Source organism: Somniosus microcephalus, unplaced genomic scaffold (assembly GCF_052327205.1).
Source record: "Somniosus microcephalus isolate GS21.2 unplaced genomic scaffold, FLI_Smic_1.0 scaffold350, whole genome shotgun sequence".
NCBI lineage: Eukaryota > Metazoa > Chordata > Chondrichthyes > Squaliformes > Somniosidae > Somniosus > Somniosus microcephalus.
This window is the reverse complement of record NW_028225537.1, coordinates 220,856-241,707: the sequence shown is the minus strand read 5'-3', so window position 1 is coordinate 241,707 and position 20,852 is coordinate 220,856. Positions and strand designations below refer to the sequence as shown.

Genomic DNA, 20,852 nt, shown 5'->3' with positions numbered 1-20,852 from the left:
TTTTTAGAGAAGCAGATAAGTCAGGAAGTTCACCATATGCAGCACGGACTTGTGAATGCAGCCTACGTAAAACCTTAGTAAGAGCCAAGACATAGGTCGTCATTTCTTCAGTCATATGATGAAAATGCACCGTTGTAGCAGCATTTTGGTTCCAGGGAGTCTTGAGTGGTTTACCATAGATAATCTCAGCAGGGGTAAGTCGTGCTTTACCCGCGGGTGTGGTGCGGATCTGAAAGAGAGCCACAGGAAGCAATTTCAACCAGGTTAAGCCGGTTTCGGCTACCAGTTTAGCAAGTTTGTTCTTCAGAGTCTGATTGGTTCTTTCGACAAGTCCTGCAGCCTGTGGTCGATAAGCACAATGCAATTGCTGATGAATGTTCAACTGGCTACAAAGTTCCTTGTTCACTTCGGCAGTGAAGTGAGGACCGTTGTCAGAACTTAACGAGTTACTAAATACATCTACAATGACAAGTACGTATTTGTAACACTGACATCTTTCCAACTCAATGTAGTCCATTTGCAGGGTCTCAAAGGGACCCTCTGGTAAAGGGGTTTTTCCCCATTCGCAAGACACTCCCTTTCCAGGGTTGTGTTGTTGACAAGTCAGGCATCGATCGCTAATGTTCTGTGCTATTGCTTGAAGCCTTGGATGCCACCAAGTACTTAGAAGCACATCACTCACTGCCCTGGCACCACAATGAGTTGCAAAGTGTACACATTCAATAACCCAAACAGCTAGCTCCTCAGACATGCAAGTCTGTTCCGCGGGAGTAGTCCAGAGTTTTGATAAAGGGTTATATACACATCCCAATTCTCCCCACAAATGCTTATCATAGAGTCATAGAGTTTTACAGCACAGAAAGAGGCCCTTCGGCCCATCGTGTCTGCGCCGCCCATCCATCCCTGTCCAGTCTAATCCCATTTTCCAGCATTTGGTCCATAGCCTTGTATGCAATGGCATTTCAAGTGCTCACCCAAATGCTTCTTGAATGTTGTGAGGGTTCCTGCCTCTACCACCCTTTCAGGCATTGAGTTCCACATTCCAACCACCCTCTGGGTGAAAAAGTTCCTCCTCAAATCCCCTCTAAATCTCCTGCCCCTTACCCTGAATCTATGCCCCCTTGTTATTGACCCCCCTACTAAGGGGAAAAGTTCCTCTTTGTCTACCCTATCTATGCCCCTCATCATTTTGTACACCTCAATCAGGTCCCCCCTCAGCCTTCTTTGCTCCAAGGAAAACAACCCCAGCCTGTCCAGCCTCTCTTCATAGCTGAGGCGCTCCATCCCAGGTAACATCCTGGTGAATCTTCTCTGCACCCTCTCCAAAGCAATCACATCCTTCCTATAGTGAGGCGACCAGAACTGCACACAGTACTCCAGCTGTGGCCTCACCAGCGTTTTGTACAGTTCCATCATAACCTCCCTGCTCTTATATTCTATGCCTCGGCTAATGAAGGCAAGTATCCCATATGCCTTTTTAACCACCTTATCTACCTGTTCCGCTGCCTTCAGGGATCTATGTACATGTACACCAAGGTCCCTCTGACCCTCTGTACTTCCTAGGGTCCTACCACTCATTGTGTATTCCCTTGCCTTATTTGTCCGTCCAAAATGCATCACCTCGCACTTTTCAGGGTTAAATTCCATTTGCCACTTTTCCGCCCATCTGACCAACCCGTTTATATCGTCCTGTAGCCTGAGGCTTTCCTCCTCACAATTTACCACCCCACCAATTTTCGTGTCATCTGCGAACTTACTGATCATACCTTTTACATTCTCATCCAAATCATTTATGTAGATCACAAACAACAAGGGACCCAGCACCGATCCCTGAGGTACCCCACTGGACACAGGCTTCCAGTCACAAAAGCAACCTTCGACCATCACCCTCTGCCTCCTGCCACTCAGCCAGTTTAGGATCCAACGCGCCAAGGCACCCTGGATCCCATGGGCTCTTACCTTCTTGTCCAGTCTCCTATGCGGGACTTTGTCAAAAGCTTTACTGAAGTCCATGTAAACCACATCCACAGCATTTCCCTCATCTACCCCCCTAGTCACCCCCTCGAAAAATTCAATCAGATTTGTCAGACATGATTTACCCTTGACAAAGCCATGCTGACTATCCCCGATTAATCCTTGCCTCTCCAAGTGGAGACTAATTTTGTCCCTCAGAATTTTTTCCAATAATTTCCCTACCACAGATGTTAGGCTCACTGGCCTGTAATTCCCTGGTTTATCCCTGCTACCCTTCTTGAATAATGGTACTACGTTAGCTGTTCTCCAGTCCTCTGGTACATCCACTGTGGCCAGAGAGGTTCTGAAAATTTGTGTCAGAGCCCCTGCAATCTCCTCCTTTGCCTCCCACAGCAGCCTGGGATACATCTCGTCTGGGCCTGGGGATTTATCCACTTTTTGGCCTGCTAAAACCGCTAGCACCTCCTCCCTCTCGATGCTAATATGTTCAAGTATGTCACAGCCCCCTTGCCCGATTTCTATGTCTGCATCGTCTTTCTCCATAGTGAACACAGATGCAAAAAATTCATTTAAAACCCCGCCTACATCATCTGGCTCTACACACAGATTGCCACTTTGGTCCCTAATGGGCCCTACCCTTTCCCTGGTTATCCTCTTGCCCTTAATATACTTATAAAACATCTTAGGATTTTCCTTTATTTTGCTCGCCAGTGTTATTTCATGGCCCCTCCTCGCCCTCCTAATTTCTTTTTTAAGTATGCCCCTGCATTTTTTATACTCCTCTAGGGCTTCTTCCGTCTTTAGTCTTTTGTAACTGCCAAAAGCCCCCCTTTTATTTCTAATGCATTTTTGTATATCCCTTGTCATCCAAGGTTCCCTTTGCTTGTTGGTCCCACCCTTGACCTTTACAGGAACATGTTGGCGTTGTACTCTCTCTACTTCCCTTCTGAAAGTCTCCCACTGTTTTGATGCGGATTTTCCTATAAGTAGCTGCTCCCAGTCCAATTTGGCCAGATCCTGCCTTATCATATTAAAATCGGCCTTCCCCCAATTTAGAACCCTTATTTCCGGGCCGTCTTTGTCTTTTTCCATGACCACCTTAAATCTCACCGAATTGTGGTCACTGTCGCCAAAATGCTCTCCTACTGACACTTCCACCACTTGCCCGGCTACATTCCCCAGAATTAGGTCCAGTACCGCCCCCTCTCTTGTAGGACTTTCTACATGTTGGCTCAAAAAGCTCTCCTGGATGCACTTTAAGAATTCTGCACCCTCTAAGCCTTTCACACTCTGACTATCCCAATTTATATTGGGGAAGTTGAAATCCCCCACTATTATTACCCTATTATTTTCGCACTTTTCTGAGATTTGCCTACATATCTGTTCCTCTATCTCCCCCTGACTGTTTGGGGGCCTATAGTACACTCCCAGCAAAGTGCTTGCCCCCTTTTTCTTTTTAAGTTCTACCCATATGGCCTCATTAGAGGAACCCGCTAATATATCATCCCTCCTTACAGCAGTAATTGACTCCTTAATTAATATTGCAACACCCCCTCCCCTTTTACACCCCCCTCTGTCTCGCCTGAAGATTCCATACCCCGGAATATTGAGCTGCCAGTCCTGACCCTCCCTCAACCATGTCTCCGTGATAGCAACAATATCGTACTCCCATGTGTTCAACAACAACTTCAGTTCATCCACCTTATTTGCAAGACTCCTTGCATTAAAATAAATGCCTTCCAGCCCTGCCATATTCTCTTTTGCCTTCACATATTTGCTTTGCCTTCCCAGCTGACTTGTTTTTCCCTCTGTATTTGGCTGTAAATCACCCCCTACTATAGCTCCACTCTGTACCCCATCCCCCTGCCAAGTTAGTTTAAACCCCCCCCAGCAGTGCTAGCAAACCTTCCCGCAAGGATATTGGTTCCCCTCTGGTTCAGGTGTAAACCGTCCGACTTGTACAAGTCCCACCTTTCCCAGAAGCAGACCCAGTGATCCAGGAAACTAAAGCCCTCCCCCCTGCACCATCCCTTTAGCCACGCATTCATCTGTTCTATCTTCCTATTTCTATACTTACTAGCACGTGGCACTGGGAGTAATCCAGAGATTACAACCCTCGAGGTCCTGCTCTTTAATCCTTCACCTAGCTCCCTAAATTCTTGCTGCAGGACCTCATCCCTCTTTTTACCTATGTCGTTGGTACCAATGTGGACCACGACCACTGGCTGTTCACCCTCCCCCTCCAGAATGCCCTGCAGCCGCTCAGTGACATCCTTGACCCTGGCACCAGGGAGGCAACAAACCATCCTGGATTCACGTCTACGGCCACAGAAACGCCTATCTGTTCCCCTTACTATAGAATCCCCTACCACTATTGCTCTCCCACTCTTTTTCCCCCCTTCCTGGGCAGCAGGAGCACCCCCAGTGCCAGGAAGCGTCCTCCTGCAACTTAATCACCTCTTGGATGGTTGGCATTAGTTTTTCCGAGGTAGACTGATTCTTGTTGGAATTTTTAGTCTGCCTCATAATTCGGGGCACAATCATTTGGTGACTCCTAGAAGCAATTTTGGCCGCCTCATCAGTGCGGCGGTTTCCTATATCTACCGGGTTTTGGCCAGTGGTATGGGCAGAGCATTTAATCACAGCTATCTGTTTGGGGAGTAAAAGGACTTGCAGGAGGTCTGAAACTAACTGACGGTGTGAGATCGGACTGCCCGAGGAGGTTAGAAAACCTCTATTTTTCCACAATTGTCCAAAGTCGTGAACTACTCCAAAGGCATATCTAGAGTCTGTATATACATTGATTCGTAATCCTTCTCCCAAAGTACAAGCTCGTATGAGTGCAAACAGTTCGGCTTGCTGGGCAGAAAAAGGGGATTCAAAGGCTGCTGATTCTAAGGTGACACCTTCCTGATTTACAATTGCATAACCAGAAATTCGTTTTCCCATCTCATCAATTGAAGAACTGCCATCCGTATACATGGTAATACCGGGATCCGTAATAGGAGTGTCAAACAAATCAGGTCGGACTGAGGTATCATCCTTAATGAGGTGTAAGCAATCATGGCTTGGTTCATCACTCTCGGAAGGCGGGTTTGCAATGAAACTGGCAGGGTTGATAATGCTACAGTGTTTAAATGTAAGCCTAGGATTGTTCAGTAAGTATATTTCATACTTATTTTGCCTGGCGGTAGTCAGGTGTTGGGTCTGCAATTGCCCCAGTAACGCAGTGACTGAGTGAGAGCTATACACGGTAATGTCCTGCTGAAGTGTCATGTTAGCGGCTGACTGTAGACTGTTGTAGACGGCTGTAAGGATCTGGGTGCAATAGGGATGTCCTAAAGCTACCGGATCCATTTTTGATGAATAATAAGCTACCGGTCGATGCTTATCTCCATGCTTCTGGGTCAGGACTGCTGTTGAGCAATCGTTCATTACTGTGCAGTATAACTGGAATGGTCTATCGTACAGGGGACGTCCCAGGGCTGGTGCTTGGACCAGATCCTGTTTTAATTCCTCAAATGCCTGCTGTGCCTCTAGTTCCAGCTCAAACTCTCCCTCTTTAGCCGTGTAGGGAGTCAGATGTTTGGTTAATACTGCGATATTAGGTATCCACTGTCGACAATAATTAACCATTCCCAGCCACTGTCTGACTTGTTTGGCCGTTTTAGGGGCTGGTGTCTCGCATATTGGCTGTATTCTACTGGTTTCCAGACTGCGGTTCTCTGCTGATAACATAACTCCAAGAAATTTAACTGTCTTCTTAGCCACTAGTACTTTAGCTGGAGATACCACATATCCCAATTCTGAGAGATAGTTCAACAACTGAATAGTGTCCTCTCTGTTACTTAGCTCATCAGGGCTGGCAATGAGAAGGTCATCCACATACTGGATCAGATTAGAGCCACGATTTAATGTCAGTGTCTGTAATTGCTGTTGAAGGCACCGCGAAAACAGGGTGGGTGAATTCACAAAGCCCTGGGGTAATCGAGTCCACGTATACTGCTGGCCATTGTACGTGAAGGCAAAAAGGTATTGGCTAGTAGTGGCCAATGGCAGGGAGAAAAAGGCATGCTGGAGGTCGACTACCGCAAAAACTGTAGCATCAGCAGGTATCGAGGCCAAGATGTGTGCTGGATTAGGTACCAGTGCATGAAGTGGCTGAACAATTGCATTTATTCGTAAATCCTGCACTAGGCGATACTGGTCAGGCTTACCAGTTTTCGGAACAGCTAGGATGGGTGTATTACAACTGGATTGGCATGTTACCAAAATTCCCTGCTCCAACAATCCCTTAATGAGTCTATCTATACTCGGAATAGCTTGCTGCTTCAAAGGGTATTGTTGTACCGTTGGCAAGGTCACATTTTCCTTCACTGGGATCTCAATGGGTTGTATGCCGGTTAGACCTACATGCGTTGGGTCTTCGGCCCATACCTGGGGATTCACATACTCCAGTATATCTTTCCCTACATGACGGTGCACCACTGTCAGGCTAGGCTCAGGGTTTTGGTAAAATTGGACCATCAGACCTCCGGGTAACTGTTGCGGCTGGTGGCATTCAGGGTTTGCCTGATCGATCGCTCGTTTTACCATGGGCCCCAAATCTTTGGCGTGGAAAGACTGGTTAACTTCCCGCGTGATATGAGGGGCCACTGTCGAAGGCTGCTTCCACAAGTGTAAGGGAACCTGCACAAACTCTGCTTTTCCCTCAGGTCCAGTTACTACAGCCTTGAGGTAGATTGTCCATTCCGTACCTTCCTGATTTTTAAAATACTCCTCAAGGGTCCCATCCTTTCCACTTCGATCATATGCCAGTGTCACATGATAGGAGGATGCATTGAGGTCGAGTGACCACCATTGAGGTGTAGTCGAAACATAACATTGCCTTTTATTTGCCCAATGTCCTATTGCTATTCCTTCATCACCACAATCAAGTTTGAGTTGGAATGCACATAGTAAGTCTCTGGCCATTAAATTGCAGTCCAAGCCGGTAGTTATTACAAATTGGTGGGTTGCAGATTGATTTTTGTAGGTCACCTGAACTGGTTCTGACATAGCATACTTGGTCCTTTGACCTTGGAAGCCTGATAATTCCTGGGTCTTGTTGGATCGGGGAAGTTTAAGGTCCGATTGGACAGAGGACATGGCGGCTCCAGTGTCTACTAAAAAGGGGTACCATTGATCCTGGATTTGCAACATTAATAAGGGTTCTTGGGCCGACTGTGAACTGCTGGTCACTAGATTAGCTAGTCAATTCTGTGGGAATGGATTATTCTGGGAGAAATTGGTATATCCTCCCCTGCCTCTAGGTCCTCCTCCATCCCCCCCTGCCTCTCCTAGGTGGGTCTCCAGAGGCTAAGGATGGGCAGTCTCTGACCCAATGTCCATCCTTTCCACAGTTATAACACTGCCCTTGTCTTTGACCTTGGTATCCCCGTCCTTGTCCTCTACCCCTTCCTCTACCTCCGTAATTCTGTTGTGGAGTGGCGTAGGGTTGGCCGTATGCAGTAGCATTGAAGCCGTTTGGATGAGGGTAATATCCATAATTCTGAGAGTCTACCCCTCCAGGGTTACAGTATTGAGGTTCCATCTGATACCCTGTCTTGTCTATCGTGTGTGGTTGAATTGGGACTTCCTTCACGACATATTCTGTTTTTACTGTCTTCTGGGGTTGGTTCTCCAAACCTTTACCCTCTTTCCAATGATACTTTACGGCTCGAGCCATTTGAGTTGGAGTATTTTCTGCCCAGTTCATATTATTGGTTTTAACGGCTGTCGCCACAGCAGCCGGGAGACAGTTCATCAGAATGGCGCAGAATTGGGGTGAATTGGCTCCTGCTTGGTAATTGGTGTCCCCTGACTGTCCCTGATAAACCTCACAGAATCTTTCCAAAAATTCCTCAGGTCCCTCATCTTTCTTTGGCTTAGTATCTAGGACATTAGATATATTGATAGGTTTTTGGAGTGTAGCATTGAGTGCTGCAAACATGCGTCGCTCCCTATCAGCTGTGAGGGCGTGGGCGGTCTCTAAAGCGGCATGATTAGGGTGAGTCAGGCGTTCCAAAAATCTAGTGTGTTCGGAAGGAGTTAAAACTTGTTGAATCAAAGCCCATAGATCTCGGGGGTCTGCATTGTACACCTGTATCGTGGTTCGAAGAAAGTCCACAAACCTAGCCGGCGCCTTTTTCCTGTCTGGCATACCGGTTAGGATAGCCATTATCTCATTCGGTTTCCAAGGGAAAAATACATCTATGGTGGGGTTGGCTGCGGCAGCCGCTGCATTTGGGTTTGGCATTGTTCTTACCAGCAGATTTCTGGGCGTTCGTTTTGGTTTAGTAAGGCTAATTTCGGGTTCTGAGTCGGAACTGTTTAAGGGTGAAAGGTTGTCTTCAGAATCAGTAAAGTCACTACATGAGTCAGTGTCATCTGCTTTTGCTGGTTTATGTTGTACTAATTGTCTGGGTCTACGTTTCTTCTTCTGCCAATTCAGACTAGGGGTATTCCCCGGTTTCACGTCTTTCCTGGGATTTGTTGGATCTTTCGATCGGGTTCGACAAGCAACAGGGTCTATATAAACATCAGAAATCGGCGTGATTGGGGAGTGACTTGGGACAGTAAGGGAGGGTGTCGGTGGACTGGTAACGGACGTAATAGGGATCAAGCCAGTCTGATTTGTAAGAGGTAGGTCGGGATAAATGTTATTATATTGGGGTGGCTGAGGAGGTGGCGCGGTAGGAGTTCTAATTGTCCAATTGTTTAAGTCCTCATCCGTTCCGTCTCCGTCAACCTAAGGCCAACCATTGAGCTACGTAGTTCATTTTTATCCTTTTTATCTGGCGCCATTTCAGATTTTGACCTTTTCTCATGTGCACATTCTTTCTTAAGTATTTCAATGGGTTTAGGATTCCCTCCTTCAGTTAGCTTTATTCCTAACTTAACAGCATTCTCTTGCCAGCTGGCTAATAGGGAACTGTCTTTAATTTCTTGGCAGCACTGTCGCCAGAGTCCAATTAGTTTCTTAGTCTTACTTCCCATGTTCTTTTTCCAAATCATTTCTTGAGCTTGTTTAACCGTTTCTAAGCTTTTGGGACCCCCTAGTGGCCATTGTTCGCTGCCTAACTTTTTATTTAAACCCCCTGAGAGTTGTCTCAATTGTTTGGCTTTGTCCGGGTATTGGTCACATAAGGTTTGTAAGGCACTGCCCTCATCACTTGTGGTATCTAGGTAATTACCCATGGTTCTCTTACACTAAGGGTTCTTTTTCAGGATTCGAGTTACTTTTTGCACGTGTCTTATATATTTCACGGATACCGGCACACAAAATGAAACGCAACACTACAATACTTACAATACTTAGACTTAACAAAAACAGTGAGTCGTCTATAGTCAAATAGTAATTTTAGCCTCTGTCACCGCCTGGTACAGGTATTCTTAGCCTAATTATTCAAATCGTAAATTTAGCCTCTGTCACCGCCTGGTACAGGTATTCTTAGCCTAATTATTCTACTTATACGACCCTTATCTTGCACTCCCCGAGTACAAGTTGCTATAGCTCTAGAGTCCCCGACTCTCTCTTTTTACTTTCTTTCAAGTATTCCTTTTCTCTTTCTTTAAAATCACTTATCTACTTTTTAGTCCAATCGGAGCCTGAGCGGGCCAAGTGAAATACGAGGCCGGCGCTTTACCCGACTTGGATACTTATTTCCTAAGTTTACACAGTATTCGCCAGATTGACCCAGATCTCGTCGGGACACCACACAAGAATTAGCGAGTGGCAAAACTTTTATCGGACTTACGGATCAGAGGAAAACCGAAGTGGTAAATTTAAACATACTCACTCCGGGGGCCCATTTCCTCCTCTCACGTCCAAAACTAGTTCGGCTCTTAATTTCGCGAATTCTCGGTGATCGTCCGTTGAGATCCCACTTCTGACACCAAATGTTGAAACGGATTTTTTTGGTCCTCAATCTGGTTCAGTACAAACACTGAGTCGAATACTGGTTTAGTTCAACAGTTGTTTTATTCTGTTGTCCCGGGAGACTTACTCTGATACAGCACCGTTCTGACTCCAGCAGAGTCTCGACAGGTTCCACCAGAGCAAGCAATCTTTCATACAGTGGGTCACATTATTATACTTTACTTTTGAAAAGACATTAACACATCGTACATTCTACACCAATCCCGAGCGAGGCACGTACACAGTTTAAAGTGATGTCCTGGCCTGGCAGTTTGAAATAAAGAAGTCACAGTTCACTGGTTTATAATATAGAAAATATGCAGGTAATGGTTTCACGATCACCTAATCATTATGGTAATGCATGGTAATGTGTTTTCGGATCGCCTATTGTCAGTATACCCTTTGCACTCCACCCTACATTGTTCCACCAGCAAGGTGTGACATCGTGGGTGCCAGCCATATTAGCATTTTACTTCCTGCTGCCTTCAGTTTCTTGAATTAACATGATCATCTCTCACAATATGCAAGTGACTCAGCGATGTCGACATTGCACCACCATTTTAGGCTAACAGGGTCCTCCATTTTAGATTGGCAGGGTCCTTGGCCATGCGGAGCGAGTTGTTACCTTATTTTTGCATTCTACATGATCTCATTGAATGGCGGAGCAGGCTCGAGGGGCCGAATGGCCTACTCCTGCTCCTATCTTCTATGTTTCTAAGTTTCTATGCGACCCCTGGTTCTGGAACCCACAACCATCAGGAACATCCTCCCTGCATCTAGTCTGTCTAGTCATGTTAGAATTTTATAAGTTTCAATGAGATCCCCTCTCATTCTTCTAAACTCCAGCGAGTACAAGCCCAATCGACCCAATCTCTCCTCATACGTCATTCCTGCCATCCCAGGTATCAGTTTGGTGAATCTTCGCTGCACTCCCTCCATTGCAAGAACATCCTTCCTCCGATAAGGCGACCAAAACTGCACACAATACTCAAGGTGTTGTCTCACCAAGGCCCTGTACAACTGCAGCAAGACATCCTTGTTCCTGTACTCGAACCCTCTCGCTACGAAGGCCAACATAACATTTGCCTTCTTATTCGCCTGCTGCACCTGCATGCTTACCTTCAGCGATTGGTGCACAAGGACAACCAGGTCTCTTTGCACTTCCCCTTCTCCCAATCTATTGCCATTCAGATAATAATCTGCCTTCCTGTTTTTGCCACCAAAGTGGATAACCTCGCATTCGTGGGGGGGCCCAATGAGCATGCGTGGCCCCGCCTCTCCACATTTAAAGGGACACCCACCCCCCTCCATATTTGAAGGGACTTCCTCCCCCCCTCGTTGTCTTCTGATTAAAGGGACAGTGACAATTCCCCCGGCCACCGCACTTTAGCAAGGATGTGAAAGACCTTGAGAGCCAGCCAGTGGCTCCATTGGGAGCACCCTCGTCTCTGAGTCAGAAAGTTGTGGGTTCAAAGACCCCACTCCAGGGACTCGAGCACATAAACCTAGGCTGACACTCCGGGACAGTGCCGAAGGAGCGGTGCTTAGGGGGCGCAGCCCTGTCGGAGGGGCGGTACTGAGGCAGCACCACACTGACGGAGGGGCGGTACTGAGGGAGCGCCACACTGTCGGAGGGGCAGTACTGAGGGAGCGCCGCACTGTCGGAGGGCCCTCTTTCGGATGAGACATTCAGGTGGACATAAACGATCCCACTATTTCGAAGAAGGGCAGGAGAGTTATCCCTGGTGTCCTGGCCATTATGTATCATGCAAATTGGCTGCAGTGTTTCCCACATTACAACAGCGACTACACTTCAAAAAGTACTTCATTGGCTGTAAAACCGTTGATTGTGAAATGCGCTGTGTAAAGGCCAGTCTTTCTTTATTTTCTCTCCTGTATTTACATTAATTACTTATATAAACCTGTTTTACCGTCTCTTGCAAGGGGAGGAATTGCAGACGGGCAGCTTAACGCAAACTTCACGCGAAGATCTGACAGAGTCACTGGATTCATCAGGACCTGAATATCATCGACATATGGAAGCGGAAAGCAGCAATCAGAATGCGGGCAAACTGCACACGTGTCTTGTGTGTGGACGTGGATTCAACCGAAGGTGCAGCCTGTGGAGGCACAAGTGTAAGCAAAGCGAGGAGAGTCTGTGCAAATGTCGGGAATGCGGGAAGGGATTCAGTTGCCTCTCCGAGCTGGAGACTCATCAACGCAGTCACTCCATGAAATGGCCGTTCACCTGCTCCATGTGTGGGAAGGGATTCACTCAACAATCCGCCCTGCTGAGACACCGGCGAGTTCACACCGACGAGAAGCCGTTCGCCTGCTCCGTGTGCGGGAAGGGATTCACTCAACAATCCGCCCTGCTGAGACACCGGCGAGTTCACACCGGGGAGAAGCCGTTTGCCTGCTCCGTGTGCGGGAAGGAATTCGCTGAACAATCCGCCCTGCTGAGACACCGGCGAGTTCACACCGGGGAGAGGCCGTTCGCCTGCTCTCACTGTGAAAAGAGGTTTAAACAGTCTTGGAACCTGTTGATACACGAGCGTGTTCACACCGATGAGAGACCTTTTCAGTGCTCCGACTGCAAGAAGAGCTTCAGAAGGTCCAGCGACCTGATACAGCACCAGCGAGTTGACACCGGGGAGAGGCCGTTCACCTGCTCAGTGTGTGGGAAGGGATTCACTCTCTCCTACGCCCTGCTGATACACCAGCTGGTTCACACTGACGAGAGGCCGTTCTCCTGCTCCGAGTGCGGGAAAGGATTCAATTGTCCCTCCTCTCTGCGGATACACCAGCTTGTTCACACTGACGAGAGGCCGTTCACCTGCTCCGAGTGCGGGAAAGGATTCACTCGTCCCTCCTCTCTGCGGGAACACCAGCTGATTCACACTGATGAGAGGCCATTCTCCTGCTCCGAGTGTGGGAAAGGATTCACACGTTCCGACTTTCTGCTGATACACCAGCGAGTTCACACTGACGAGAGGCCGTTCCCCTGCTCCGAGTGCGGGAAAGGATTCACTCATCACTCCTCTCTGTGGCTGCACCAGCGAGTTCACACTGACGAGAGGCCGTTCTCCTGCTCCGAGTGCGGGAAAAGATTCACACGTTCCGACTCTCTGCTGATACACCAGCGAGTTCACACTGACGAGAGGCTGTTCTCCTGCTCCGAGTGCGGGAAAGGATTCACTCATCCCTCCTATCTGCGGGTGCACCAGCGAGTTCACACTGACGAGAGGCCGTTCACCTGCTCCGAGTGCGGGAAAGGATTCACACATTCCGCCTCTCTACGGGAACACCAGCGAGTTCACACTGACGAGTGGCCGCTCACCTGCTCCAAGTGCGGGAAAGGTTTCAGTCGTCCCTGCTCTCTGCGGCGGCACCAGCTGGTTCACACTGACGAGAGGCCGTTTAAATGTTCCGAATGCGACAAGAGTTTCAAATGCTCCAAGAACCTGAAGATGCATCGACGCATCCACACCGGGGAAAGGCCGTTCAGCTGCTCTCACTGCGGGAAGAGGTTTGGTGAGTCATCGACCCTGGTGAGACACCAGCGACGGCACACCGGGGAGAGGCCGTTCACTTGCTCAGTGTGTGAAAAGGGATTCACCAGTTCATCTGAGCTGCTGAGACACCAACGAGTTCACACCTGAGCACACTGGTCCCATTCTGCTGTTAATCACATGAAGGACTGTTCTGTGTTAATAATGGCAATTACGGGGTTGGGGGGGTGGTGGGGGGGGAGGCAGTTTGAAGATGCTGATAATAACCCCAGTAACTAGGCTGGAGTTTAAGAGGGGTCAGCCTCGGCTCAGTGGGCGACACTCTCATCTCTAGAGTCAGAAGGTCGTGAGTTTGAGTCCCACTCTGGAGACTTGAGCACGTAATCTAGGCTGACACTCCAGGGCAGTACTGAGGGAGAGCTGCTCTGTCAGAGGTGCCATCTTTCGGATGTGACGTTAAATCGCTGCCCTCTCAGGTGGGTGTAAAAGATCCCGTGGCCGCTATTTTGAAAAACGGAAGGGAGAAAGGATCTCGACTTGGAAGATCAGGAAGTAGATGTGAAACTGTAATGTCACTTGAAATGATTGTAAGACTGAATTTAACTGTGACTGTAATAATTATGTTTTGTAGGTAACAGAGCGTGGGAAAAACCAGTACGAATCCAGTCTGAGGTGATTTTGGTGGTGCCTCCTGTGTCACTACCACCACAACTACCATGGTTTACGGGTCTAACAGGACCTGGCCCATCAACCAACACGTTTTTAAGTACGAGCTGCACAGTTATGTGGCACAATTCAGACCCGACATTCCCCTATTGTTTGAGGGTTTCAGTGAGCTCATGGTACGACTGAACTCCTCCCTAAAGCATTTTTATGTTTTGGAGCAAGACAACTGGAGAATAGATATTGAAATAGAAAGCATAAGGGACAACACACACTGGTGGGATATTGGGCTTAATACATCAGCATGCCCTTAGGCTTGTATTATTTCACACGCTCTGGTTGTTCTTCAACTTGTAATGATTTTGTATTTGAGATATGTAACCCATGGAGTAAAACTTTGAACTATGTAAGATCAGAAGTTTGTTTAAGATCTACCCAGTTAAACACACATGTCACAAGGTAGGGAGTCAAAAATTGTTAGGACTAATAAGACAACATAGGGACAAGCATGGAAATTCCTCATTGGATTAGGATAATTTCCCATGTACTGGTCATATCCCAACTTGTGGTAATGATGTGCTTACTATTCTACACCTGCTACCTGAAACACCTAAAGTCCAATGCCCAATCACATTTAAATATGATCACAGCCCAGAACATGTTAGAGTTACATAAACGGAAGAAAAATAATCCATATGTAAGATTTTAGTTTTGAGGGGTCGGCAAATGCCTCGCCCTCAAGGTAGGGATCTGTAGGATAGGGTGTACCTGTAGGATTTAGTAAACATTATTAAGATTCGATAACCATTTTTATATAACTATAATATGTGCAATTGTATGTTAGACCCTAAAAGCCTGCATAAAATGGAGAATGGCTGAGAGCAAATCAGGATGGGATTATGCCAACCTGACTAAAACCTCTGTTTAAAATTACTGAAGTAATGGAATGTTGTGCTAAGTTTATGGAGACGAGGAATTCAGCAATATTATGCTTAAAGAGATAAAAACTAGAGAGATAGATAAGAGTTGGAGACGTCCTTCATTGGTCCAGCTATCGGATGGACCGACTGTTTTGTCAACATTCTAGGAAGTTTTGTGTGAAAAGTGAACATAGAGTCATAGAGTTATACAGCAGAGAGAGGCCCTTCGGCACATCGCGGCCGCGCCGGCCATCAAGCCCTGTCTAATCCCATTTCCCAGCATTTGGTCCGTAGCCTTGTATGCTATGGCGTTTCAAGTGCTCATCTAAATGCTTCTTGAATGTTGTGAGGGTTTCTGCCTCTACCACCCTTTCAGGCAGTGAGTTCCAGATTCCAACCACCCTCTGGGTGAAAAAGTTCTTCCTCAAATCCCCTCTAAACCTCCTGCCCCTTACCTTGAATCTATGCCCCCTGGTTATTGACCCCTCTACTAAGGGGAAAAGTTCCTTTGTATCCACCCTATCTATGCCCCTCATAATTTTGTACACCTCAATCAGGTCCCTCCTCAGCCTTCTCTGCTCCAAGGAAAACAACCCCAGCCTGTCCAGACTCTCTTCATAGTTGAAGTCCTCCAGCCCAGGTACCATCCTGGTGAATCTCCTGTGCACCCTCTCCAAAGCCATCACATCCTTCCTATAGTGTGGCGACCAGAACTGCACACAGTACTCCAGCTGTGGCCTTACCAGCGTTTTGTACAGCTCCATCATAACCTCCCTGCTCTTATATTCTATGCCTCGGCTAATGAAGGTAAGTATCCCATATGCCTTTTTAACCGCCTTCTCCACCTGTTCTGCTGCCTTCAGGGATCTATGTACATGCACACCAAGGCCCCTCTGATCCTCTGTCTTTCCTAGGGTCTTACCATTCATTGTGTATCCCCTTGCCTTGTTAATCCCTCCAAAATGCATCACCTCACACTTTTCAGGGTTAAATTCCATTTGCCACTGTTCTGCCCATCTGACCAACCCATCTATGTCGTCCTGCAGACTGAGGCTACCCTCCTCACTATTTACCACCCCACCAATTTTCGTGTCATCTGCGAAGTTACTGATCATACCTTTTACGTTCACATCCAAATCAATAATGTAGACCATAAACAGCAAGGGACCCAGCACCGATCCCTGCGGTACCTCACTGGACACAGGCTTCCAGTCACAAAAACAACCTTCGACCATCACCCTCTGCCTTCTGCCACTAAGCCAGTTTTGGATCCAATGTGCCAAGGCACCCTGGATCCCATGGGCACTTACCTTCTTGACCAGTCTCCTATGCGGGACTTTATCGAAAGCCTTACTGAAATCCATGTATACCACATCCACTGCACTACCCTTATCCACACACCTAGTCACCCCCTTGAAAAATTCAATCAAATTGGTCAGACATGATCTTCCCTTGACAAAGCCATGCTGGCTATCCCTGATTAATCCTTGCTTCTCCAAGTGGAGACTAATTCTGTCCCTCAGAATTTTTTCCAATAATTTCCCTACCACTGATGTTAGGCTCACTGGCCTGTTATTCCCTGGTTTATCCCTACTACCCTTCTTGAATATTGGTACTACGTTAGCTGTTCTCCAGTCCTCTGGCACATCCCCTGTGGCCAGAGAGGTTCTGAAAATTTGTGTCAAAGCCCCTGCAATCTCCTCCTTTGCCTCATACAGCAGCCTGGGATACATCTCGTCCGGGCCTGGGGATTTATCCACTTTTAAGCCTGCTAAAACTGCTAGTACCTCCTCCCTCTTGATGCTAATATGTTCCAGTATATCACAGTCCCCCTGCCCGATTTTTATGTCTACATCGTCCTTCTCCATAGTGAACACAGATGCAAAAAATCTGAGATAAAGGCACTTTGTAATGCATGGAGAAAAAGTCAGAAGGATCAAACAAGGTCATAAGATGGCTAACGAGGGAGCAAGACTTTTTACCAGGTGTTAGAGGATTAATTACTGCCACGTCGGCAAAACGAGAGGGAAAAGGGTATAAAGGTACAGGTTTTGAACATTGAAAGCAGCGCACCGTGTAACCAGAGATTGATAGGAGCTTCGGTCAACAGAACACAGCAAGATCCCAAGGAAGCGCGCATGGGTCAACGGAACACAGCAAGATACATCAGGAGACTTGTGCCGCGGACACTCGGAAGGAACGCCGGGGTTTCAACGATCAGACTGTGACTATCTTCTTGTTAAGTACTACTTCTTTGTGCTGGCTGTTTAATGCTTAATAAACCTGTTTTACTGATACACAATATACCTGGACCCGGAGTGGTTTGTGTAGTCACGGACTGTTTTACTGATACACAATATACCTGGACCCAGAGTGGTTTGTGTAGTCACGGACTGTTTTACTGACACACAATATACCTGGACCCAGAGCGGTTTGTGTAGTCACGGACTGTTTTACTGATACACAATATACCTGGACCCAGAGCGGTTTGTGCAGTCACAGACTGTTTTACTGATACACAATATACCTGGACCCAGAGCGGTTTGTGTAGTCACAGACTTTCTTACTGATAGATGGTTACAGTGAGGGGGTGGTGTGTACCGAGAGTGCTACAGTGAGGGGCATGGTGTATATCAGGGTTGTACAGTGAGGGGTGAAGGGTATATCAGATTGTTATAATGATGGGTGTGGTTAAATCAGAATTTTTCAGTGAAGGGTGTGGGGAACAATGAGTGTTGTGGGTTTTACCAGTGTGTTAGTGTGAGAGGTGTGTGGTATTTAAGAGAGTGGGGTCTATCTGTGTGTTTCAGTGAGGGGTGCTGGGTATATCAGAGTGTAATGAGTTATACCAGAGTGTTAGAGTGAGGGTTGTGGTGTATGTCAGAGTTTTACAGTGAGGGATCTGGGTTTTATCAGAGTGTTATATTGAGGGGTGTGGGGTATATCAGAGTGTTACATTGAGGGGTGTGGGGTATATCAGAGGGTTAAAGTGAGGTGAGTGGGATATATCCGAGGGTCAGAGTGAAAGGTTTGGGATACCTAAGAGAGGATTAAAGTGACGGGTATATCAGAGTGTTAAAGTGAATGCTGTGGGGAATATCAGAGCATTACAGTGAGGGGTGTGGGGTATATCACAATTTTCAACTGAGGGATGTGGCGTATAACAGTGTTACAGTGAGGTGTCTGTGGTATATCAGAGTGTTACATTAAGGGGTGTGGTGTATGTCAGAGGGTGTTACAGTGAGGGGCGTGGGGTGTATCAGCGTGTTACAGTGAGGAGTGTGCGAAATATCGGATTGTTATATTGATGGGTGTGGGTTATATCAGAATGTTTCAGTGAGGGGTGTCGGATGTATCATCAGCGTGTTACAGTGAGGGACGTTCGATATCTAGTAGAGTTTCAATGAGAGGTGTAGGGTATATCAGAATGTTATATTGAGAGGTTTGTGGTATTTAAGTCAGTGGGTTGTATCTGAGTGTTGTAGTGAGGGATGCTGGGTATATCAGAGTATAGTGAGGTATACCAGAGTGTTAGAGTGAGGGGTGTTGAGTTTGTCAGAGTATTACTGTGAGGGGTCTGGGTTTACATCAGATTGTTACATTGGGGTGTGAGTGGTATATCAGAGTGTTAATGTGAGGTGAGTGGGGTATATCGATGTGTTATTGAGAGGGGTTTGGGACATGTAAGTGAGGATTAAAGTGAGGGGTCTATCAGAGTGTTACAGTGAGTGGTGTCGGGTGTATCAGAGTGTTACAGTGAAGGGTGTGGGGTAAATCAGAGTGTTAAAAGTGAGGTGAGTGGGATAGATCTGTGGGTCACAGTGAGAGGTTTGGTATAACTAAGAGAGGATTAAGGTGAGGGGTATATCAGAGTGTTAAAGTGAATGCTGTGGGGAATATCAGCGTTACAGAGGGGGGTATGGGGTATATCAGAGCGTTGCAGTGAGGTGTATGGTGTATATCAGTGTTACAGTGAGGGGCGTGGGGTATATCACAGTTTTCAACTGAGGGATGTGGGGTATAACAGAGTGTTACAGTGAGGGGTGGTGTATATCCGAGGGTGTTACATTGAGTGGCGTGTGGTGTATCAGAGAGTTACAGTGAGGGGTGTGTGGTATATCAGATTGTTATAGTGATGGGTGTGGGTTATATCAGATTGTTTCAGTGAGGGGTGTGGTGTATATCAGAGTGTTACAGTGAGGAGTGTGGAGTGTTACAGTGAGGAGTGTGGGGTATATCAGTGTTACAGTGAGGGGTGTGGGGTATATCAGAGTGTTACAGTGCGGGGTGTGGGGTATATCAGAGTGTTACAGTGAGGAGTGTGGGGTATATCAGTGTTACAGTGAGGAGTGTGGGGTATATCAGAGTGTTACAGTGCGGGGTGTGGGGTATATCACATTGTTATGGTGATTCGTGTGGGTTATATCAGAATGTTTCTGTGAGAGGGATAGAGTACCTCAGGGTGTTACACTGAGGGTGTGGGTTAGATTCGTATTACATTCAGGGGTGTGGGGTATATCAGTGTTACAGTCAGGGGTGTGAGGTATATCGGTGTGTTACAGTGAGGGACGTGGAGTATATCTATGTTACAATAAGGTGTGTGTGGGGTACATAAGATTATTACAGTCAGGGGAGTGGGTTTACAAGAGTGTTACAGAGAGTGGTTTGGAGTATATCAGAGTGTTACAGTGAGGGGTGTAGGGTATATCTGAGTGTTACAGTGTGGCATGTGCGGTATATCAGAGTGTTACAGTGAGGAGTGTGGGGTGTATCAGAATGTTAGTGAGGAGTGTGGGGAATATCAGTGTTACAGTGAGGAGTGGGGTATATCAGAGTTTTACAATGAGGGGTGTGGTGTATATCAGAGTGTTACAGTGAGGGGTGTGGGGTATATCCGAGGATGTTAGTGAGGGGCGTGGGATATATCAGTGATAAATTCAGGGGCGTGGGGTATATCAGAATGTTATAGTGAGGGATGTGGGGTATATCAGTGTGTTACAGTGAGAGGTTTATGGTATTTAAGAGAGTGGGTTGTATCTGAGTGTTTCAGTGAGGTGTGCTGGATATATCAGAGTGTAGTGAGGTATACCAGAATTTTAGTGTGAGGGTTGTGGGGTATATAAGAGTTTTACAATGATCAGTTTTGGTTATATCAGAGTGTAACATTGAGGGGTGTGGGGTGCATCAGTGTGTTAAAGTGGGGTGAGTTGGGTTTATCGATCTGTTACAGTGAGAGGTTTGGGATATGTAAGAGTGGATTAAAGTGTGGGATATATCAGAGTGTTACAGTGAGGGGTGTGAGGTATATCAGAGACTTACAGTGAGGAGTGTGGTGTATATCAGAGATTTGCAGTGAGGGGTGTGGGGTATATCAGTGTGTTACAGTGAGGGATGTGGGGTATATCAGTATTTACAGTGAGGTGTGGGGTGTATGAGAGAGTTACAGTGAGGGGTGTGTGGAATATCAGTGTGTTACAGTGAGGAGTGTGGGGTGTATGAGAGAGTTACAGTGAGGAGTGTGGTGTATATCAGAGTGTTACAGTGAGGAGTGTGGGGTGTTCGTGAGAATACCAAGGTCAAGGAAATAGAAACCAGAAACTGCGAAGGCAGCAAGAAGTAAAATAAAAAGGCTAAACTGATCTTTGGCTGCTAATATGGCTGGCGCCCACAAATGTCACACCTTGCTGTTAGGAACAATATAAGTCAGTGTGCAGAAGTTATACAGACAATAGGCGATCAGAAAACGCATTACCATGATTGCAAACGCATTACCATAATGTTTAGGTGATCGTGAGCACATTACCAGGATATTTACTTAACTGT

The 20,852-nt window shown here is 46.9% G+C and overlaps 1 protein-coding gene and 1 long non-coding RNA gene across 2 annotated transcripts; both read left to right on the top strand.

Annotated features, from left to right (window-relative positions):
* Positions 1–6,774: 6,774 nt before the first annotated feature.
* LOC147081807 (uncharacterized) lies at positions 6,775–13,650 on the top strand. The gene has a single exon (XM_085980658.1). It carries the CDS (start codon positions 11,971–11,973, stop codon positions 13,594–13,596), a length of 1,626 nt encoding a protein of 541 aa, XP_085836784.1. The 5' UTR covers positions 6,775–11,970; the 3' UTR covers positions 13,597–13,650.
* Positions 13,651–13,697: 47 nt separating this feature from the next.
* Positions 13,698–17,333, top strand: LOC147081806 (uncharacterized). The gene is made up of 2 exons (XR_015076441.1): positions 13,698–14,212; positions 16,900–17,333. It is a non-coding gene; the product is annotated as an uncharacterized LOC147081806 (long non-coding RNA).
* Positions 17,334–20,852: the final 3,519 nt, after the last annotated feature.

Excerpts from the sequence above, each read along its gene's own strand:
- LOC147081807 (XM_085980658.1), top strand. The coding sequence starts at position 11,971 with ATGGAAGCGGAAAGCAGCAATCAGAATGCGGGCAAACTGCACACGTGT.